Source organism: Staurois parvus, unplaced genomic scaffold, assembly GCF_062004578.1.
Source record: "Staurois parvus isolate SC_StPar_1 unplaced genomic scaffold, SC_StPar_1.0 ptg000387l, whole genome shotgun sequence".
Lineage (NCBI taxonomy): Eukaryota > Metazoa > Chordata > Amphibia > Anura > Ranidae > Staurois > Staurois parvus.
In genome coordinates this window covers 3,957,565-3,981,548 of record NW_028318183.1, presented here as the reverse complement: position 1 = coordinate 3,981,548, position 23,984 = coordinate 3,957,565, and the positions used below count along the sequence as shown (strand labels likewise).

The following is a 23,984-nucleotide window of genomic DNA, read 5'->3' as shown; positions in this document are numbered from 1 at the left end:
GAGCGAGCCTTCATAGGTCATCACATACTGTGCTGGAACAGCAGTGATTGCTAATCTTGTCTTGTACATGGTAATGCTAGCGAGAGGGGTGTCAACAAGTACAGTCGGAGAGCATTGAGAAAGAGAGGCTTCAGGGAGGGACTGGTTTTCCCAAATGAAAAACCAGTGGACCTTAAATTATAGGATGTAATTCTCCATTTTATTTAATTCTCTAACAAAAATAACAATTAGATCCTTTATTCTTTTGAGGGGGTAGTTTTAATGGTTTTATTACCATTTGGAATTAGGCTTCAAAGTGCAAGTGTTAAAAGTTATAATTCTAGAGAATGCACCTGCATTTAACCCAGTTATTAAAAATAAATGGTGACACTTGAAATTGTTTTATATAATCAGGCCACATGACCTCACTATCCTATTTCAACAGATACAGCCTTGTGAATCCACAGCCTCTGTCCCTGCTGTTTGTGGTGTTTGTATGTCACTAACCATCTTTTATCTTCATTTATATTGAGTCTAGAAGAAACACATGCTTTTATAACATATATTCTTAAGAAGACGTGTTCCAAAGTAAATACAAATATGTGATGTGACACCCATGATTTTTGGAGATCTTTTTATTGGCGTAACCACAATCATCTAGCGATAATCCATCTGTGCTGACATAATCTTAACTGACAGTTTAAAATACCCTAGTTTCCAAATGGTAAACACAACAAATGCTGCACTGACTTAAGCTGATAGTCTAAAGCCATAAGTTGCCCTTCCTTGTAATTAACAGCCGTGTAAGTAATTCCCAAGCCTTCAGACAATCTAAAGTATTTCCAGAGGTAAACTTTTTTTTATTCATTTTAGAAAGAGTAGGTGAGGGTTAAAACCTCCATCAGGTGGTACTGATGGAGGTTTCCCTTTACTTTTTATCCTGTAAACAAATTTAGAAGAGAAAATCTTTCCATAGTGAAGGAGATGCCCTCTAAGAAAGTTGTCACCACAACAAGTGCCCTCACTGAATTATTTCCCTGCTGTTCCTGTCCCAGTGAAATCTTAAAATTTTGGAATTTTCCTCACATTTACTTTCAGTCACGAGGGCAAATAGGATGAATCCCCACAGTGGGTACACAAACCTAAAGAAGAGGACATAAAAAAGATTGAAGATGCACTTTAACGCTGAACTGCAGTCAGGCAAATAAACACAGTTGAAATATATGTGAAATGTTTTACCTATCAGAATGTTTGTAGCTCTATTCAAAGTATTGTTGCTGACAATGTCCATCCCTTTGACTACAGTATACCTATCTTTGGATGGCTACTTCCAGCAGGATAATGCACAATATCACAAAGCTCAAATAATCTCAAACTGTTTTCGTGAACATGACAATGAGTTCACTGTACTCCAATGGTCTCCACTGTCACCAGATCTCAATCCAATAGAGCACTTTTGGGATGTAGTGGAATGGCAGATTCACATCATGGATGTGCAGCCGACAAGCCTGCAGCAACTGTGTGATGCTATTTTGTCAATATGGACCAAAATCTCTGAGGAATATTTCCAACACCTTGTTGAATCTATGCCACGAAGAATTAAGGCAGTTCTGAAGGAAAAGGGGGTTCAACTCGGTACTAGCAAGGTATACTTAATAAAGTGGCCAGAGGGTGTATATTGTATTACAACTTACCAATCCTTCGATCTGATGGCTGTATTAGTTTCCTTTTTTTAGGCTTGCTTTCTTCTATTTTGATATAGTAATTCAGCCAGCAAGTCTGCTGTTTTTCAGAAGGCCAAGCTCTTCAGCAGAATGTATCAGCTTACATTGGTGAGACAATCCATTTACCACTCACAGGGGTGATTAAAACGATCACCTTTTATTTATTTATGTAAAACCTTTACCCCAAAAGGAAAAAAAAACTTTGCTGTAGCTTATTATAAAGTGTGAGCTGACATTTGGTTTCAATTTGTTATTGTATTCCAATCTGTTAATGCATTTAACACTCCCATTCCCCCCAGACAATACTGCTGTCTGGTATGCCTCTTCTGCTCATTCCTCCAGAGTAGTGTCTCACTAATACATGAGGTGTGTTACTGGCCAGATCACCAGGTGAAAACGGAGGGAAAAAAGTCAAAGAAATGAAGACTAATGCAGCCACCACATCTAATGATTGGTAAGCTGCAACATATTACATTTTTGGTTTTGGGTTTGACACTACTTTAAGAATGGGTGATTCCCAGAAATCCTCTTTAAAGCACTTCATTTGGTTCAAGGAAATGCAAGATTTGTTTGAAGAGCTTTGTGACTGGACATACTGGGAGTTGTGGTTCCTCATCAGTCAGAGAGACATCAATTGCCTACCCCAAGCTTACCCACTGCTTGGTATATGCTTGTGCTTGCAATAGCTTGCAGGTCAAAAGTGAACCTTCTAGTGCACTGTCACTCAGCTATATGTACATCAGACAATACGGTGCACAAGAGTATAATCTAAGGATGCAAAGTGTCACAGAAAATCTGTGAGCCATGAGAACTGATAAATCTAATTCCTGTAAATGTTTCAAGGGCTCTGTTGAAACACATGTGATTGAATGTGTCAAGTGCAAGGCAAAGATCAACAAGCATTAAGGGCTATATTCCCTAAGGCACATTTGAGGCATAAACCAAAGATGTCAGCTTAAAGAAGACAGACTTGTGCATAGAAACCATTGAGAAGATGACACTGGGAGGAAGTTATTGTCAGCCAGGGTAAACATCACCAGTAAACTTATATAATAGGTTGTGTGTACCTGGCCTCTCTCACATTGTGACCTGCAGGGATAAGTAGGCGGTCAACTTTGCAAATTCCAACACAGTAGGTGAGAACAATTTCCTCTAATCAATGGAAGTAGAATGGGAGTTTCAGTGCTGGGTGCCTAATGACTGCTGTTTTGTCTGAAACCTGCTAGAGCAGGATGCTATATGGAACAGGCTTCATATCCTACTACAAGCTGACAGCTTTAGGGATCATTATTTTCCATGAAGGAGAAGTACAGCCAAAGCTGTTTCGGCTATACTTCTCCTGTGGATCACAGAAGTGCAGTTCGTTCTGCACTCCTGTGACTCGTTTTCAGCTGACAGTGGACTGAATTCGACTGACGTCACTTAGCCGGTCCAGGCTGGGGAAAGCTCCTGACTTTAAAGTGGGGATCTACCCCAGAATCTGGAGCAGCAAGAGGTTTAGCCTGAGCCAGCTGCTCCCTCCTCCTCCACAGCCTGATAGTCACCGCTCTCTGCTCAGAGTGGCTATGAGAACTCAGTGATCAGTGGTCATGTGATCGCTGAGTTCACGCACTTAGACGTCGGGGGACAGATGCTGCATCCACCTAGGTAAGTATAAATGGGGGGGCAGTACCTCTCTTTTAAAAATGGTACATCCAAAAACAAGGCTACTGTAGGGCTAAAGAGATGTAAAACCACTGCTGCTGAGAGATACAGTATAACTACTTGTTCTTGTAACAGAGATCTGCTGGTAAGCAGTATGTGAAAGCTCCTGAAAAGCGTAATGACTAGTTTGGGGAGGCACTATACTGTCACGCTTTAATTCTGCTTATAGGTGTCATTTCCTTTCACTGTAAATAAATTAACCTATATTGAATAAAACTATTTATTTATTTTACCATCACAGGTAAAGCTGGCCATACACATTTGGATTTCACTTTCTCAGCCCAGTGAGCTGAATGTTAAAAATCACTTGATTCCCCATCTGCGTTAAACAGCATGCATAGATGAATCTTCGTTGCTGGCAATTGTTTTGTGTGACGACTAGCATCCACAACTGCCAAAATACCCAGTGACTGCAATTGTTTGGCTGCAGTCACTGTTCAACCAATCATTTTCCACCTTCATTTGAGGTTTGTTGAGCTGGACAGTGCTGTCAGGCTTACCAAACGGTTAACTTTTAGCCGATTCCTTTGAACTGGGCAACATTTTAACAGTTTATAGCCAGTTTGAGAATAGTTTTGCATCTCGGCATGGTCCTTTTTTTAACCACTTGACTCCTAGGCCAAATTTGACACTTCTTACATGTAAAAATCTAATTTTCACAGGATGTCTGGAGCTAAAATTATTGCCCTCAGTCTGATGTTCGCAGCGATACCTCACGTGTGGTGCAATCACCATTTACATATGTGCGCAGGACTTGTGTGTTCATGTTTGCGCCTGAAGACAGGGTGACAGGGGCACTTTAATTTAAATTTTTTTTTTTTTTTAAACTATACTGTTTTTTTTTGGTTTTTTTTTAATCAACTTTTTTGCTATCACAAGGGATGAACAACATCCTTTGTGATGGCAATAAGCATGCAAGGTCCTCTTTATGGAAAATTCTGGGATTTGTTAGATCCCAGATCTCTCCTCTGGCCTCCAGAGCATCTGATCAAGCCAAGATCAGCTTGATAGGAAGCTGTACAAGCAAATAACAGCTGGTCAACAAGTAAACTGAACCAGGAAGTGACTAAATCCTTGTTGCTTCTTGTTTTCTGATCTCACAGGGAAGGAGGAACAATGTCAGTTCCTTTCTCTCTGTGCAGTGCACAGGATGCCACCGGGATGGGATAAGAGAGAGTCTAGGAAAGGCAGAAGTGGGGACCCCTTTTCGCCACCTGTGGACTTGATTGAGTGGCTATGCAGCACTACTGCAGGAAAAAACGTTGAGTGCTTAAACTTCTGATACCAGGATGATGCCAGTAGCTGCAGGCATTATCCCAGTATCACTACTTAAACTTGAGGACATCAAATGACATCCACCTGGGGAGAAGTGGGTACGATCAAGGAGACTGACATAGAGCTAGAACCCCTCTTCAAGGTGATTAACAACACATCTAAAATACAAGTGACATTAGAATAACATTTTGGCCTTGGTGGAGACTTGGCTTGGTTTGTTCTGGTTTTCCAGATGGAATATTTGAAGACCTACATTTCTTACCATCTCATACTTGATTTATTTGGTACACATGAAATATTTTGATTACCAATGAGCATAGCCTACATTAGTAAAATTTGTGATTTAAAGCATTGTGATGCTACCTTGGGGTAACAAGATGGGATTGAAGCGGTCATGTGTTGATAATGTTCAACCTCATGTTTTCTTCATAGCTTCCTTATTTTCAACAATAGATATTTTAATTAATCAGCTGCCTTTGGGAGAGACAAAGGGAATAATGGCACAAATGAAGAGCTTAGCATTGTAGTGACCTGGCAGGGTTTCTGTTTGGAGCGTGGGTGGGACACGTCTAAATATTTAGCCTTTTGTCTTAAATATTTAGCCTTATTTTCAAATGGGAATGTGGCTCTATTCCAGTTATGCGCTGGTGGAGATTACTGCAACTGACCTCAGCCCATCTTCTGGTTGTTGCTGAACTGTTCAGTGTAAACAAGTGTAAATGGAATACACTATAAAGTGATTGATTATACCGGTTTTTCCTATATGTTGACCTATGTGAGATATTTGGTGTGTTCCACAGCTGTGTTAATTATAAGGACTCGAAACCCTCACACAGAGTTGTGTGATTAAAGAAGAACTCCTGCCAGCTGCTCTTGGCTTGTTGTCTATTGTCAAGGGACTGATAAGTAATGGATTCCTACAGCTAAATGATACAATGACATGTTAGCCATTTTTTTCCCAATATGTAGAAGGAGGGTGTGGGGCATTGGATGTGCTATAGCTATGGGTATATTCAGTAAACAGTGTAAAAGGAATAGTACCTCTTAAGCAGCTCTCCCAGGAGTGGGGGCCTAAAGTCCGCTTAAGGACTAAGTGTGCACAAAGGAAATCACTTAAAGCAGAACATGTGAAGTACAGATTACATTTATTCACAATCCATAATAAAAAGGCAAACACATTTCAGGGGGTTCAAATGTTTATTTTTCAATCATAAATTGCTTACAAATATCAGCGTATTTCTACTCTGTATTCTATTTTTCATACACACCTGTCAAAACAATATACAGATAACAATCTTTTATGTGTAATTTGTAGCCCTGATGAAAGGGGGACCCTTTGAACCCCTGAAACACATTGACTTTTTAATGATACATGAGTCTGAATAAAACTAAATCTGGGCTTCATATATTCTGCATATTTATTCTTTGTTTAAGAGCACCCATTTACATGCTAACTCTTTCACTGCCAATGGGGTGTTCCACATGTCACGGCTTTGCAAGGGTTTAAATAATAGCAGCTGTGTAGTTGTTTTTAAATGTATCCCTGTACACTTTGCTTTATTGTAGGAGTGACAAGTAATCAGAGTGGATAGAAATGCAATATAATCAGTTCTTTGGGTGGTGGAAATTTAATTAATTAATTTCAGGTACTTATATAGCGACATCAATTTACGGAGCACTTTACATATATATTGTACATTCACATCAGTCCCTAACCCTCAAGGGGCGTACGATCTAAATGGGTCCCAGGCTCTCCCCCCTCCTTCTGGGAGCCTAGGATCACAACACACACTGTCTGGATTCCCAGTGGAGAGTTTAGTGGAGTGATCACATTTGTGATCTGTGAACCTGGAAGTACCCTGAGCACTTCTGGATTCACAGCTGTAAAATGACAGCAGGTTATGCCAGGTAAAGCAACAGATTGAGTACTTTCACTACTTGATATTTTTAGGAAAAGTGCAGGGGAGACATTAGCGGTCTAATAGACCCCTGATGTCTTCACAAAGAGGACTTGTCATCCGCAAATGTTTTTACATAGGGGCTTGTAAGCCCTCTTGTGATAGCAACACAGTGTAGTAAAAAAAAATAGTTTTTAAAAAAATTATAAAATTGATTAAAAGAAAAATTTAAAGGACCTTGTGCACAGACATACATAAAAAAAGCTCACCTAGGATGCATATTATTATACAGTATTTATTTAGCGCCAACAGTTTGCTCAGCGCTGTACATTATAAAGGGAGAAAGTACAGTAACAATACGATTCAATACACGAGGGGTTCGAGGGCCCTGCTCCTTGGAACCTACAATCTAGGAGATTGCATATGTAAACAGTGATTGCACAACACAAGTTGGGTATTGCCATGCACACCAGAATAGAAAGAACAATTCTAAGCCATAATTTATTCTTAAAGTGGTATAAAACTATGGGGGGGGGGGATTGTAAGCACTTTCAGCAGCTGATTTAACCAGTTACTGAGTATGCTGCTTCTTTATCTTTGCTTTTGTATAAGCTGGTACCATGACCCAGGTGTCCCCTTTTTCAATACATTTTTATTGGACAAGCAATATAGAGTCTAGTTACTCATGCTTAACAATTGTTTAGTCTTGCAGGATGTACATTTTGACAAGTGACATACGTGAGATTTATAAGTACGATAGGTGGTCATGACAAATGGTAATTACTGCATTAGACTTTCTAAGGACTATACAATCTCTTTAAGTAGAGCTGCAATAGTATGGAGTATACTCAATGGATCTGCGATATACAGTCAGGTCCATAAATATTGGGACATCAACACAATTCTAACATTTTTGGCTCTATACACCACCACAATGGATTTGAAATGAAACGAACAAAATGTGCTTTAACTGCAGACTGTCAGCTTTAATTTGAGGGTATTTACATCCAAATCAGGTGAACGGTGTAGGAATTACAACAGTTTGCATATGTGCCTCCCACTTGTTAGGGGACCAAAAGTAATGGGACAATTGGCTTCTCAGCTGTTCCATGGCCAGGTGTGTGTTATTCCCTCACTATCCCAATTACAATGAGCAGATAAAAGGTCCAGAGTTCATTTCAAGTGTGCTATTTGCATTTGGAATCTGTTGCTGTCAACTCTCAAGATGAGATCCAAAGAGCTGTCACTATCAGTGAAGCAAACCATCATTAGGCTGAAAAAACAAAACAAACCCATCAGAGAGATAGCAAAAACATTAGTCGTGGCCAAAACAACTGTTTGGAACATTCTTAAAAAGAAGGAACGCACCGGTGAGATCAGAAACACCAAAAGAATCGGAAGACCATGGAAAACACCTGTGGTGGATGACTGAAGAATTCTTTCCCTGATGAAGAAAACACCCTTCACAACAGTTGGTCAGATCAAGAACACTCTCCAGGAGGTAGGTGTATGTGTGTCAAAGTCAACAATCAAGAGAAGACTTAACCAGAGTGAATACAGAGGGTTCACCACAAGATATAAACCATTGGTGAGCCTCAAAAACAGGAAGGCCAGATTAGAGTTTGCCAAACGACATCTAAAAAAGCCTTCACAGTTCTGGAACAACATCCTATGGACAGATGAGACCAAGATCAACTTGTACCAGAGTGATGGGAAGAGAAGAGTATTTAGAAGGAAAGGAACTGCTCATGATCCTAAGCATACCACCTTATCAGTGAAGCATGGTGGTGGTAGTGTCATGGCGTGGGTATGTATGGCTGCCAATGGATTTGGTTCTCTTGTATTTATTGATGATGTGACTGCTGACAAAAGCAGCAGGATGAATTCTGATGTGTTTCAGGCAATATTATCTGCTCATATTCAGCCAAATGCTTCAGAACTCATTGGACGCCGCTTCACAGTGCAGATGGACAATGACCCAAAGCATACTGCAAAAGCAACCAAAGAGTTTTTTAAGAGAAAGAAGTGGAATGTTATGCAATGGCCAAGTCAATCACCTAACCTGAATCCGATTGAGCATGCATTTCACTTGCTGAAGACAAAACTGAAGGGAAAATGCCCCAAGAACAAGCAGGAACTGAAGACAGTTGCAGTAGAGGCCTGGCAGAGCATCACCAGGGATGAAACCCAGCGTCTGATGATGTCTATGCGTTCCACACTTCAGGCTGTCATTGACTGCAAAGGATTTGCAACCAAGTATTAAAAAGTGAAAGTTTGATTTATGATTATTATTCTGTCCCATTACTTTTGGTTCCTTAACAAGTGGGAGGCACATATGCAAACTGTTGTAATTCCTACACCGTTCACCTGATTTGGATGTAAATACCCTCAAATTAAAGCTGACAGTCTGCAGTTAAAGCACATCTTGTTCGTTTCATTTCAAATCCATTGTGGTGGTGTATAGAGCCAAAAATGTTAGAATTGTGTCGATGTCCCAATATTTATGGACCTGACTGTAACTAATATGGCTTGACCTCCCTTAAAGGGGTAGAGAAAATGGTGAAATTATTGCCCATTTCTGGTATAAACATTAATATATCATTAAGACACTCAATAATAAGACATGGTCTGTAAGGGTATCATCTGCAAATCCAGAAATTTGATTTTGTAAAAAAAATATCTTGGAGAGTAGAAGAAAGCAAAGAGATAAAGAACAGAGAGGAGTGTTGGATGGGGTAGAGGGTTAGAGTTGGGCCAGAGTGGGCTCACATGCACAGAATGAACGTCCAACTGGTCATTGTTAGAGTGACCATAGTGTATCGCTGAAAGTTCCTCCAAAGTAGTTGGATATCCAAGGGTCCCATGTTTTTTGTTCTTTTTTTGTAATATGCATCCCCAATTCCAAAAAAAGTTAGGATGCTGTGTAAAATCTACATAAAAACAATGCAATGATTTGCAAATTCATAAACCCACATTTTATTCACAATAGAAAATAGAAAACATATCAAATGTTTAAACTGTGAAAATGTACTATTTTAAGAAGAAAAAAAAACTGACCTTGCCTTCTAAAAATGCTAGTTCCCTGGCTGTCATTCTCTTCTGTGCCTTTAGTGCTTTGAGTGATTCAACCTTGACAAGTATGCAGAGCGTGCGTTGTGACTAATGTGCATGCCTTTGTGTCAGTATTTTAGAAAATATTAAATCCAGGGGAAGTCAGGTAGATGGTATTCTCACAAAGGACATTGTAGCAGCATGTCTCTCCTCTTTCAAGGTTTCTTGAACCTTTAAGTGGGATTCCAGCTTATACCTAACTAGCCTTAAAATTGTCCCCTCCCTATTCTAACACCTATGTTACCTAACATAGATAAGAAAAATGTACATACTTTTCAGACCGCTCTGGTCCTGTCACACAATCTGGCTCCTGTATCAGCCAAACACAGAATGCTCTTTTATTTACATCTGACAATTATATGGAGCTCCGGGAGGATACCTACCACTACACTTTGGGGCTCTGAGATGAGACGCTGTCTTTTCACACACTGCATATCTGCCCACTCCTCCCCTCTGCTGCCCATTCACAGAGGCCTTTGTATTTTGTGAATTAGTTCACAAACACAAAGTTCTCTATGACTGGAAAGGAGTGAGCACAGAGGCTGCATGTGACTCTGCAGCTGAAGAAGCCTAGACAGAAGGTCCAGGATCATAGCTCCATACATGTAGTGATAGCTATCCCCCCAGAGCTCTATAAAACTGTAAAATATACCGTACTGTGCAAACATTTTAGGCAGGTGTGAAGAAATGCTGTAAAGTAAGAATGTTTTCAGAAAAATATATTTTAATTGTTTATTTTTTGTCAATTCACAAAATTCAAAGTGAGTGAACAGAAGAAATATCTAAAATCAGTAATTGGTGTGATTACCCTTTGGCTTCAAACCAGGATCAATTTTAACACTTGCACACTTTGTACACTTGCAAAATGACAGGAATTTTGTAGGATTAGAGTCAGGTGTATGATTAGTCAATTGTACCAAGCAGGTGCTAATGATCATCAATTTCATATGTAGGTTGAAAGAGAAACAGCTGTGTAGAAGGCCTAAAACTGAGTGAAGAACAGCCAGATTCTACTACTAAGGTGAGGTTGTGGAAGACATGATATCACAGGTAATACACCATGGCAAGACTGAGCACAGCAACAAGACACAAGGTAGTTATACTGCATCAACAAGGTCTTTCCCAGGCAAAGGTTTCAAAAAAGACTGGGGTTTCATGATGTGGTGTTCAAGCTCTTTTGAAGTAGCACAGAAAAATGGTAATGTTGACGACCGTAGATGCAGTGATTGGCCAAGGAAACTTAATGCAGGAAATAGGGCATGTGATGCTTCCCTTCGACAATGGAAGATGTCCAGCAGTACCTTCAGCACGGAACTGATGGAAACCAGAGGGACCCAGGTACACTCTTCTACTGTCCAGAGAAATCTGGCCAGGAGTGGTCTACATGGAAGAATTGTGAACAAGAAGCCATACCTCTGATGTGGAAATGTGGCTAAGCGACTCAATTATGCAAGAAAACATAGGACCCGGGGTGCAGAAAAATGGCAGCAGATGGACTGATGAGTCAAAATTTGAAATATTTGGCTGTAGCAGGAAACAGTTTGTTCGTTGAACGGCTGGAGAGCTGTACAATAAGGAGTATCTTCAGGCAACAGTGAAGCACAGTAAAGGTTCCTTGCAAATTTGGGGCTGCATGTCTGCAAATTTAATTTTAAGATTTGTTCAAGATCATTAGTGTCCTCAATGCTGAGAAATATAGGCAGATACCCATCATGCCATATCATCAGGGAGGCTTGTGATTGGCCCCAAATTTATTCTGCAACAGGACAATTACCCAAAACATACAGTTGATCTCAACATCATGGAGTCTGTCTGGGATACAATGAAGAGACAGAAGGATTTGAGGCAGCCTACATCAAGATCTGTGGTTAGTTCTCCAGGATGTTTGGAACAACCTACCTGCCAAATTCCTTCCAAACCTGTGTGCAAGTGTACCTAGAAGAATTGATGCCATTGTAAAGCAAAGGGTGGTCACAGGAAATATTGATTTGGATTTCTCTTCTATTCGTTTGATTTCCATTTTGTTAATTAATGAAAATAAACTATTAATACTTCTATTTCTGAAAGCATTCTTCATTTACAGCATTTTTTCACAACTGCTTATAACTTTTGCACAGTAGTGTAACTTAAAAAGATACGACCAGGGGTAGCATGCACTTTGTTGGACTTCACTTATAGTAATGCACATTTTACAAAGTGGCTGAATTCCTGGAATTCAGCTTTAAATTTACATATAATCCTATGGGAAGATTTTTGTTGAAATAAATAGTCTGGCAAAAGGGTATCTTTAAAGCTGACTTTGCAGTATAATGCAAGGTCTGCCTTTAATATCCAGGGCCTCTCTCCCTTTTCACCTACTGTTTGTAGTTGTAACATAAACATATAAAGAAAAAAGTTTGATTTATACTTGACTTACCTCTGTCTTCTGCATTGCTGGCTCTCATAACACCATTCCCCTGGGAAGATTGCTGGGAATGCATAGCAGGTGACACTCCAGAAAGTGTCTGCGCAAAATTTTATCAGCTCAGTTCTCACCAGGCTCCAGCCGGAAGGAATGTGATGCCATCCTTGCCTATAGAGTGGAAGACATTTTTTCTTTAGGCACATCATCACTACTAACATTAGATGATTATTAAAGAGGGAAGTGGCTGACCATAAAAAGCAGCCCATAAATGGTACCATTTTTTCGTTAAACCAGCTGGCCTGATTTCCCCATTCACACATTTGCGGTGGATGGGGGAATCCTCCCCACTTGAACTATTGTATTCTGACAGCTGGGAGACTATGCCGATCAGGGCTGTTGTACAGAAGTCGATCAGCAGATATAGTTTTGTGCAGCTACAGTGCACACACGGATCAAAATTCAGCCAGTCCCTGCTGAACTGGCCAAATTTCGATCCATGTATAGCTGGATTTAGCAGACCTTGCATTTTACTGTAAATTCATGGTATGTACTGATTTGCTGAAGTTCTGCATTGCTGTCTATGAATTTCTCCTGCAGCTCTTGGTCGCTGTAGAAAATGTTAAGAGTGAACAATCAACGTGTTTTTAGTACACTTTCAGGCTCTTTCACATGTCTCCAACACATAAATCACCATCTCATTACAAAAAGTCAGGAAAGGAGTACTTATTGTCATTGACATCATTTAAATGAAATTGCTCTCCTTTTAAGGAGGCAGAAACATCAAAGTGGGTAAGGTGAGTCTGACAATGGCCCAGGGCTGGGGAGAGGCCTCTACAGCGACTCCTGGCTTCCAAACTATGCTGTGAACCAAGCGATTCTGTAGTCACCGGCTAATTAACATTTCTTGGGTGATAGGCAGTAAACACACTTGTACATCATTATTCACTGAATTTTTGCATGTTAATATAGAGATTAATTTTTTCAAAATGCTACCATAAAATGCTTCTGTAACAAACTATACGTGGAAGGTTCTTGTATACGAAGTGAATTTTCCTGTAATGATCCCATATAGTGACCTGTAAGTCACATGTGCCTTTTCAGCTCCCTTTGATGTCGCCTGTGGCAGCGTCTGAGCAGGTGCTGAGCATTGTACTGGTCTGTCTGAACATCTGCTCCATGTACACGTCTCATAAAGCCAGCAGAGGCTATGTCATTTATATCAGTGGCTTAAGGTGGTTAACTGATGTGATTAAAAAAATAACATACAACAGATCTAAAAGATATAAAAACTGTGCCACATACGTGCCATACAATTTCCAGTTTTTTCAATCGGTGCAAGTAAAAATGTTATTTATGCATATAAATGCATATTTTAGGCTTGTATCTAAAGCCCTACTTCAGTTCCCATATTTTTAAATAGAATAGGTGGGAGTTAGAACCTCTTTCAGGTTTTTAATGCAGTCCGTGGTCTTTAATTCTATTTAATTTTTGCCCAAATTACAGTTTTGGTTCCCCATTGGAGATGGCAATCCTGACAAGTGTTCTTGACAACAAGAGAAAAATGGTGTAGAGAAGGCACAGCCTGTGATTGACTGCCTCAGCTCTGTCATTGTGAGCTGTGTGAAGGGGGGGAGGTGATGTCCCTTCTCTCCAGTCCGCTTTAAGAGCTATCCTTACTGATGTAACTTCAGCTCTCTGCCTCCATGCTTTTCAGAGCTGGGAGATCCAGTGTAAATTCTGCACTTTGAATGGATGTAGGAAAAAGATGCCACAGATAAACAGGTACAACTTATATAGGAGGATTTGTTTCATCTCTGTATCATCTGAAGCAGTCACTTCACTGGGTATATGTGAGCGCTTACAACCATTTTAAGGTGGGACTACATGGATAAATTCAACCAGCTCAGCATGGGCTGGTCAAATTTTAATCTATGTATAGGCAGGGTGGTTATACAGAAGTTGAACTGCTGATCGACTTCTGTGCAACCAACTTGTTAGGTTTTTCCTGATCAGTGCAGTCATCTATAGCCAGCAGCACTCTACAGTGTATTCTGACGGCGGGGAAGTCTCCTCACTGTCAGAATACAATAACTCAGTAGGAAGGATTCCCCCCTGCTGGTTGAACAATAAAAATTATTAATGTAGTGCCGGGCTTAGATAGAACAGATTACTTCCTGTGAGCCCATAGGCCTACTCCCTTCATCTAGCTTCATGAGTACCTGTCAAGACTGACATTATCATAGGCTTACCCCACCCATCCCTGCTTCTGATTACTGGTATGTTTATTTATTACAGGTACTTGTATAGCGCCATCAACAGCGCTTTACACATATATATTGTATATTCTCATCAGTCCCTGCCTTCAAGGAGCTAAGACCCCTAACTCACATCCATACACATACTCGGGCCAATTTAGACAGGATCTAATTAATCTACCAGCATGTCTTTGGAGTGTGGGAGGAAACCAGAGTACCCGGAGGAAACCCATGCAGGCAAAGAGTGATGCAGGCAGTGCCATTTTTGGGATTTTAACCGACAATTCTAGTGCTACAAGGTGGAAGTGCTGACCGCTAAGCCACTGTGCTGCCCATGGATTACACCCATTGTAACTTCAGGGGGACAGGTGTAGATAGAGACCCCAGAACAGTCTAGGTCTGCTTTAATAAACTAATAGGACTTCCTGTTTGACAGTGATCGCCACGTGGAAGTTATTATATAAAGTAGTAAAATAGAAAACAATATAACATGGCCTTATAACAAGTTTTATTCTGTTGGAATGTAGAGGAGAAGTACACATTCTTGTGACATTCCTTCCAATAGTGATCCCACTCTATTCCATCTTGGTAGTTTAATTTTTAAACTATAGAATCTTCATGCTGACACTTGCACAAGACATTCATTTTCGATTTGAGCAGCGATGGAGCAATACGTTGAACAGCTCCTGATTGCCTGCGGCTCCTCTGCTTGCTGCTGATTCAACTGTCGGAGCCCTAGGTTCCTGCCATAAAGAGAGCTCACAAAAGCCAAATGGCTCCAGCAGTGTTTATTCAAGGATGTAGGGCAAGGTTTGTATTCCTAATAAGCACTGCCTAGAATTATTCTGAGGCAAGCTGAATTGTTGAAGGCATTTTTATTTTGCATGATGTACACAAGGTGTGTCAGTCCACAGCCGGGTCATATTTGCTTTGGCAAGGGGAGCACTTGAGTAAAGAACCACTTCAAAGCAGCAGAGGAGTCTGGGGAGTACAGCAGGTTCTGGCATGGGGTACAGAGCTGGCTAATGCTGAGCTTCATTATATGTGTGTGTATTCTGTGCAATTCTGTGCCTTTCCATAGACTTGTCAGACTCTACACAACTGTTTTTCTAAAGGTGCCTATTAACATTAGATTTCAGTTCGCAATTCATCTGTAAAGAAAAAAAAATCATATATAGGCACATTTGGTTCAGTCAAGCATGTAGGCTTTTTTCAGTGGATAAGAGAGAAGGACATCCTTGATCCCAGGCTAGGGAGAAAGGGAACTTCCCCTAAACCAGTGTTTCTCAACTCCAGTCCTCATGGACCCCAACAGGTCATGTTTTCAGGATTTCCATTATTTTGCACAGGTGATTTGATCAGTTTCACTGCCTTAGTAATTACCACAGCTGTTTCATCTGAGGGAAATCCTGAAAACATGACCTGTTGGGGGTCCATGAGGACTGGAGTTGAGAAACACTGCCCTAAACAAACATGCATTCTTGAAGTGCCTGAGTATGTTCTTAAACGTGTGATTATTTCCCACAAAACACTGACAGCCAGCCACGTATTTTTTATTGCAGATTCTTACCAGCATCTATTCTGTAGTACACAAGATAGGTGGTTGCAGTAACATTCTGAGGCATACTGGAATGTAGTGTTCTGCCTACTACATTATAATAATTAGTTCCAGTGTTACAAAATGAAAACCTGAATTTTGACATCTACGAAAATATGCGAAACCCTTGGTCTATAAACCTCTGACTTACTGCAGCAAATCTAAGCACTGCACTGGAGGTGCCTGAAATTTGACCTCAAGATCTATACAGATTTCTGAGAAAACCATGAGCCAATCGTGCAAGCAGGTAATGAGAATTTTTTAGGTGTTCTGTACATGGTGTGCTTTTATGGTGGAAGTCACCGCATCAGATTGTCATATACTGTATGTACCTGTACTCAGCATATGTAGGCTGTGATTGCTGACCATTCTTTATGAAACTTTGAGTTGATTATTTTGCCAATTGTTTTTAGTACTTTCTGAAGCCAGCCATAGACGGAGCGATTTTCTTTCCTGAAACCACGGTCAGTGTTGATGGGGAATCCCTTCCACAGAGCCATTGTGGTCTCCTGGCGGAGACGGCACCCCCACAATGACTACTGCAAGCAGCTATAATAGCTGTGAGCCACAATGGAATGTAAACCTGACAGGCTGGTTGTACCCAAGTTGATCGATCAACTTGGGTCATTTGACCGGTCCCTGCTGAACCAGCCAAGATTCGAATGGTCTATGGCCAGCTTAAGATACTGACACAGAACAAAGATGCAGATCAGGGGTTTTGACCTCAATCCAACCTATCCTGGACCCACCTTGCATATTTTTTTTCAGGTTAGTATTTCAAGTATTGGAACCAAAACTTGTCAGGCAACTAGCATTTTCATAAGTGGATCAGTGATGACAACCTATATATTTATTTCAGTGCTGGTCTTTCATTTACATATTTTGAGCCAGTGCCATGTGGATGTTTCCCTAATAAAACCGTCAAATATTTTGCTTTTAAAAGGCATAGCAAATGTGTGTTCATCCATGAGCGGTTCATTTAGCCTGAATAGTTTTTGGCCTTTGAGTGACTTTTGAGTGAACAAACAGGTATGCATTACTGCAAATAAAAAGACAGATCATGGGAGCATCTTGCTGAATCAGAGGTGTAATTATATACAGTATTTCAAAGCCACTGCATACAACAATACAGTCAGATTCTGGGCTTAACTCACACCAAAAGGTGCTTACTCATCGAGCATGCATTACTGCACATGCAGAAAATGTTTGGTCAAATCTGCCGTCGTGTGGGAGGAAACTGATCATGGGGGGTAAAGAGGGACTTGAACATAGACCACTGTCAGAAGAGCAGGGGCTGATTATGGATTATGAGGGCTGGTTCACACCACAATTTCTGCATTCCAAATGCGTTTGATCATACGCTTTTTAATGCGGTTTTTGATTCTTTTTTTTCTTCATCACAATTCAGTGCATGTATGTTTCGGTGCTTTTCCATGTGTTCTGCTACATTCCAGATGTGTTCCATATAGGAAAAAAAGAAGCATGACTGCACTGGTGTGAACTAGGGCCATTGGAATACATGGAAAACACTGTGCATGTGTTTTTGATGCAGATCAAAAACACACTGAACTGCACCTACTGTGAACTAGCCATTAGGGAAGAAAGAGGAGCTAGAATAGCAGCTTATATGGATTGCTGGAGGGGGATAGGGAAGACAGAATGAAGAATGGTTCTGGACCCAGAAAACAGAGTCAGCAGGGTAAGGGTATGCAAAGTTGATCATAGCAGTGGGCAGAGAGGTGCAAAAACTAACCATGGACCTTTGGGAGAAAGAACTGGGAAGGAATGAAAGAGGAAGTAGAGTGTGAGCTGAGCTTGTACTGGGGGAAGAGAGCAAAAAAGAAAATGGTGGAAGAATGAAGAGGCTCAGCGTTGGCTAATCAAGAACCTGAGAAAGCGGGAGACAGGTGGCAGAGAGGAGATGGTCATGGACAGTGGTGGGGGAGAGAAAGAAGGCAATGGGAATTGATCATGGGCAGAGGATAAAAGAGGTGCAGCATGATGTGATCATGGGCAATTTTTTGAAGAATTAATAAAGTAGGATTGTGGCTGGGGGACATAGAAGATGGTGATTCTGGCTTGGCCTTGGGAAGGAGGTTGGGAGTTGAATGGAAGTTGATCGTGGATAGGGGATGGTGGGAGGCTAAGCAAGTGTTGCTGAGGAATAAATAAGAAACAAGTGGCAAATGATTGTGTTCAACTGGGAAAGGATACATATTACAGACTAGTAAATGGTCAGGGTCTGAGAGTGTGAAGATAAGGAGCTGATTGGCAGAAATGGTGATTTATGAATTATTTTTTCCACCTGGGAGAACAGCTGTTCATATCCTTTGTCCAGATGTGGGAGTCAAGTTGCAACTGCCATGGCAGGCCTCAGACAAAGGCGTAAGGGTAAGACTTGACAGAGTATAGCACCTGCTTACTTATGAAATATCAGGTGGCATTCAATATCTGCTTGGGAGTTTCTCTCCATTCTAGCAGTCGGTGGGCAGTGTTTGAACACAAACGGAATGGTTTGTATTGTGGAGAATGGGGGAGTGCATAATAACCGAGACATCAGAACAAAAAAAGCAGTGAGCAGGCTGGGGTTTCAGGGTTGAGATACTGTACAAATCATGGGGATGCTGAGACAACAAATTTTCATGAAGAAAGGTCAAGGTGGGCATCTGTGTGTATGGACTCTTTTGTGAAAAATTGGGTGAGAAAAGCAAGAGGAGCTATTGAGAACGATGAACAAAAAGTTGCAGAAAATATAATGTAAATGGTACGGGCAGAACTGCTAGAGAATGTATTGGGGAAAGATTAAATGCCAGAGGACATGGGGTTGATTTACTAAAACTGGAGAGTGTAAATTCTGGTTCAGCTGTACATGGTAGCCAATTGGCTTCTAACTTCAGCTTGTAAAAAAAGATGTTTAAAGTGGTTCTAAAGGCAGAGTTTTTTGTTTTTTTTGTAGGTTAGTACACTCTATGCATTAAGGTGAAAACCCTTCTGGGTTCAGGCCCCCCCCCCCCCCCCCCCCAATACTTGCCTGAGCCATATCTCGATCCAGCGATGTGCATGAGAGCAGCAGCTCTCCTGACTGTTTCTCTCCTGACTGGCTCCTGCTGCTGCAGTCACAGCCAGTAAGCTAATGAAGAGAGAGCGGGGGGCAGGGCCAAGCCACACTCTGTGTGTGAATGGATAAGGTGCATTCACAGGAGCATGGCTCAGGAGTATGCCTGCTTGAGTGCCCCCATAGCAAGAGGCTTGCTATTGGGTGCACTCATTAAGGGGGAAGCAATCAGGACCGTTGGCGGGGCACCCAAAAAGAATAGGATTGGGGCTACTCTGTGCAAAACCATTGCACAGAGCAGGTAAGTATGACATGTTTGTTATTTTTAAAAAAAATTACAACCTTTAAATCACTTTAAACACTTCATCCCGGGGACATTAAAGGGTCAGGGCTCTTCATAACTTCCCAGGACAAATTAGTTAAAAATGTATATTTTTAATAATAAAAGTCACCAGAGGGTCCAGGGACTCCTCTGTTGTTTAAAGTTGGGGCACAACAATTTTTCAAATATGTGTTCAAAAAATGCTCAGCTTGCTTGCTTACAATTTGATAACGCTTGCAATTTAAACTTAAATTTCCTCAAACAGAAATACATGCCTTTGGATATAACTAAAATATATAAAAAAGGATATGAAATTCTAGAAATGCATATTTGATCATTATATTAAATAGATATATTTAGACATTTGTTTAATACTTTATACAGTATATACAGCACATTCATTAATTTGGTAATAAGAACATGGTGCTAAGAAGAGGAAAAGTGAATGTATGAGTCATTTTGAAAAAGGAAATCTCACAATGATAACACAAGGAGAAAAGTTACAAAACAATATTTTAAACTCAGTTGGCAGATATCATAAAGGTGTCGTAGACACCCTTTATAATTCAATCGGGGAGCAGCACCAAAAGCGTTGATGCTTGCACCCAATTCATTTTTCTGTTTGTGACAGATACATGAATTTGTCCATGTTTGCACTGGAATGTCCATCCTAGCCATTGCGCCTGTCACACATACAGAAACACTGAAGTATGTAGTGCAAATGGGGTGGAGGGGCTGCTAGAGCATGTGGCATGGATATGGGAAGGAGGGAGGTTGCTAGAGACACTACTGCATACATTGTTGAGATGATAGCTGCAACAGAATCCTGTACAGAAAATGAGGAAAGGGCCACACGTACATTAAGAGTTATGGACACTGCTGGTGGAATGACGTGTTGTAGGGGCATAGTGAACGATGGTAAGAGTCATCTACCAAGGCATATGCACCACTGAATGAGCAATGTGTGCTTCGTATTTGGTGTTGAAGTACAAAACGTCTGAGTAATCTGAGAGGAAATGTATACATTCTCATGCATTATTCATTTTTGGGGGCAGAATTCTCCAGCATTTAAAGTAAAAGTAACAGTCTGTTTAAATAACACAGTGGGATGGACTTAGACTCTCCTGTTTTTTGTGAGCAGTTGGTCAGGACAGAGAATTATAATGTGCTCATCAGGGCCAATCGCTCTGATCTGTGCAGGTTTTATATACTGCACACTAACAGGAGACATGGGAGAATCCTTCATGAAAACAGCTTAAAACCCTTCTATTCCTTTTTTTGTATACTGTATAGAAATATAGACTAAAATTTTGGATGTGCTGTCCAGATTAGAATTTCGGACTGTGCTAACTGTGCTTCTGTTTGTCCCACAGGCATGCTGCAGAAGTGCCCCTCTGTGGATGACTTTGTTGATGCCCTAGTTTCAGACCTGAATCCTGACTTTGAAACCTTTTTCATGGACTCTGAATAAAGCCATGTAACAATTTGCAGTGCAACAGTCAGCTTCATTTTAAAAATATCTTGCTGGTAATGTTTTCCAGTACCCCATATAAACTTGTGCTGACATGCAAAATTTTGACTTCCTGAGACAACAGTTATAATGTGATTACTCTTGTAAGTATTACTAAAAAAAGTGCTTTCTTTTACCAGGGAATCTTGTGTTTTTTAGTTTTTCAGTAATTGTTACATTGAATTAATTTATTTTTTGTTAAAATATGACTGTTTTATTTCACTTCTTCCTAGTTTTTATGTCCCTTCAGTTTCCTTGTATAGATCCTGGGTAGTACTGTACACTTGTCTCCTGAACACAGTGGTGACAACTGTGTTGAGATCTGCACCAATATTTACAGTGATACATCCTGTCCATTTATGAGTACTCACCAATATCGCAAAATTATTGTAGTGGGTTAGACAAGGAGAGGCTTGAAGTATAGCAAGCTAGATAATTGTAAACCCACTAAGCTGAACTAGAAGAAAAATAGACATGAGTGTGTTATGCAAAAAAATCACTTGCATCCATCTTTCCAGTTCATCAAATTTAACATTAAGGGCCATATCATGAAAGCAGTCATGCTGCTGTAAACCTCCCTAGTGCATGAGATTCTACAACATTCTGGGCCAACAAAGAGAGTAACTCCATAAGGTAAAGAACTGTGACACCATGGGAATTCTGCAAACACATCCCTGAGTTGTCCTGCAATATCTGCTTTCACTATCAGATCCACAGTAATGTAGTTCTGACAATACAGACCACTTCCTAGCAGCATTACCGGCTTTTGTTCACAAATATTATAGAATGAATACAGTCAACTTATTACTGCCCTGCCTTTATAGAAGTACATTTAAAATCTGTTATTGGTTCATTCCACCATTTTTATAATCAAAAGTGGCTGCACTTGGCAGAAAACTGCCTTCCGTATGGGCAGCATAAACGTGGCACGTCATAATAGTCTTGTCTAATTGGGCCAATTTTAGTCTTCACCTTCCCCTTCTGCATTACAAAGGGAGGATGGGTTGTTTAGTTATAGAAAATAGCTGATTGAGGTTGACTTTTAATTTCAGTACACAGAAAGTTACAACATGAGTTTGATCAGGGTCCACAAGTATTTCTGTACTTGCGGCAAATGTTTTAGCCTGGAAAAAGAGAAAAAAAATGCATCCAAGGCCATGTAAACTGCAGTGTAATACATTTTTGTTCTTGGGTTTGAAGCACTTCAACAGCTAACAAAAATGTGATTTAGAACAACTGTGGAAAAAGTGTCATAGACTGAAAAAAAAATACTAATGTTTTACTTGACAGTCAAGCAGTTAACATTTTTAGAAACTCAGCAATGGTAGACTAGATATTTCCCTCTAAACAGGTTTGCTGCAGTTCGGGACTGGTGGATACAACTTCAGACACCCAGCAGATTGTCCTCCAGATGTGATTATTTAGCTGACATACAGAATGGGAGAGATTCTCCACAAACTGACTTAAAGTGCATTTTACCCCAACATTTCATATTCATGCTAACACAGACACCTATCAAGAACGTGTATTGAAATGTATACTGTTCTCTTTTGTATTGCTTCCTGAGTTTGAAGTACCTGGTAATCCTGCCAATCCTCCTGCTTTCCTATTTCACACTGACCATGCCAGGGCATGGAAGCACATCCATCCCAGTGTTGTCCGTTTTCTTGTTTGCATTCTACTTGGGAGTACAGCTTGCTTTGTATTCCAATGGTCAGACTTGTTTTACACATGCCCCCTGCATAGCTTTTCAGTGGGAAGATCAGTGCACTGCTGTTTGTCTGCCTTCTACTGAAATGCCCCCCTGTAGTCTTCATCCCCAGATCCCTAAGCCCATTATGCATTTGAAAACAGAGGTCATGTTACATACAGTGCATATAAAAAGTCTACACAGCCCTGTTAAAATGTCAGGTTTCTGTGATGTAAAAATATGAGACAAAGATAAATCATTTCAGAACTCTTTCCACCTTTATTGTGACCTATAAACTGTACAATTCAATTGAAAAACAAACTGAAATATTTTAGGGGGGAAGTAAACATAAAAAAACTACAATGTGGTTGCACATAAGTGTCCACACCCTTAAGCAATTGCATTCAAAATCATGTTAAATGGGAGTCAGTACACACCTGCCATCATTTAAGTCTCTGATTAACCCCAAATAAAGTTCAGCTGTTCTAGTAGGTCTTTCCTGACATTTTCTTAATCGTGTCCTACAGCAAAAACCATGGTCCACAGAGAACTTCCAAAGCATCAGAGGGATCTCATTTTTAAAAGGTATCAGTCAGGAGAAGGGTACAAAAGAATTTCCAAGGCATTAGATATACCATGGAACACAGTGAAGAAAGTTGTCATCAAGTGGAGAAAATATGGTGCAACAGTGACATTGCCAAGCACTGGACGTCCCTCCAGAATTGATGAAAAGACGAGAAGAAAACTGTTCTGGGAGGCTGCCAAGAGGCCTACAGCAACACTAAAGGAGCTGCAGGAATATCTGGCAAGTACTGGCTGTGTGGTATGTGACAAAAGTCTCCCATATTCTTCATATGTCTGGGCTATGGGGTAGAGTGGCAAGACGGAAGAAAGTCTTTTCCTATGAAGAAAATCATCCAGGCCTGGCTACATTTTTGCAAAAACACATCTCAAGTCTCTCAAAAGTATGTGGGAAAATGTGTTCTGTTCTGATGAAACCAAGGTTGAACTTTTGGCCATAATTCCAAAAGATATGTTTGATGCAAAACCAACACTGCACACCACCAAAACAACACCATACCCACAGTGAAGCATGGTGGTGGCAGTATCATGCTTTGGGGCTGTTTTTCTTCAGCTAGAACTGGGGCCTTAGTCAAGGTAGAGGGAATTATGAACAGTTCCAAATACCAGTCAATATTGGCACAAAACCTTCAGGCTTCTGCTAGAAAGCTGGACATGAAGAGGAACTTCATCTTCCAGCATGACAACAAACCAAAACAAACATTCAATCCAACAAAGGAATGGCTTTATCAGAAGAAGATTCAAGTTTTGGAGTAGCCCAGCCAGAGCCCAGACCTGAATCCCTTTGAAAATCTGTAGGGTGATCTGAAGAGGGCTGCGCACAGGAGATGCCCTCGCAATCTGACAGATTTGGAGTGTTTTTGCAAGGAAGAGTGGGC

General features: G+C 40.5%; 1 protein-coding gene across 1 annotated transcript in view; it reads left to right on the top strand.

Moving 5' to 3' along the window:
* Positions 1-20,970, top strand: part of MIPEP (mitochondrial intermediate peptidase) — a 171,097-nt gene extending 150,127 nt beyond the window's left edge. Inside the window, exon 19 of the mRNA XM_089685808.1 lies at positions 20,698-20,970. Coding sequence (XP_089541934.1) covers positions 20,698-20,795 — 98 coding nt within the window. The 3' untranslated portion in view covers positions 20,796-20,970. The remainder of the gene's footprint in view (positions 1-20,697) is intronic.
* The last annotated feature ends 3,014 nt before the right edge of the window (positions 20,971-23,984 follow it).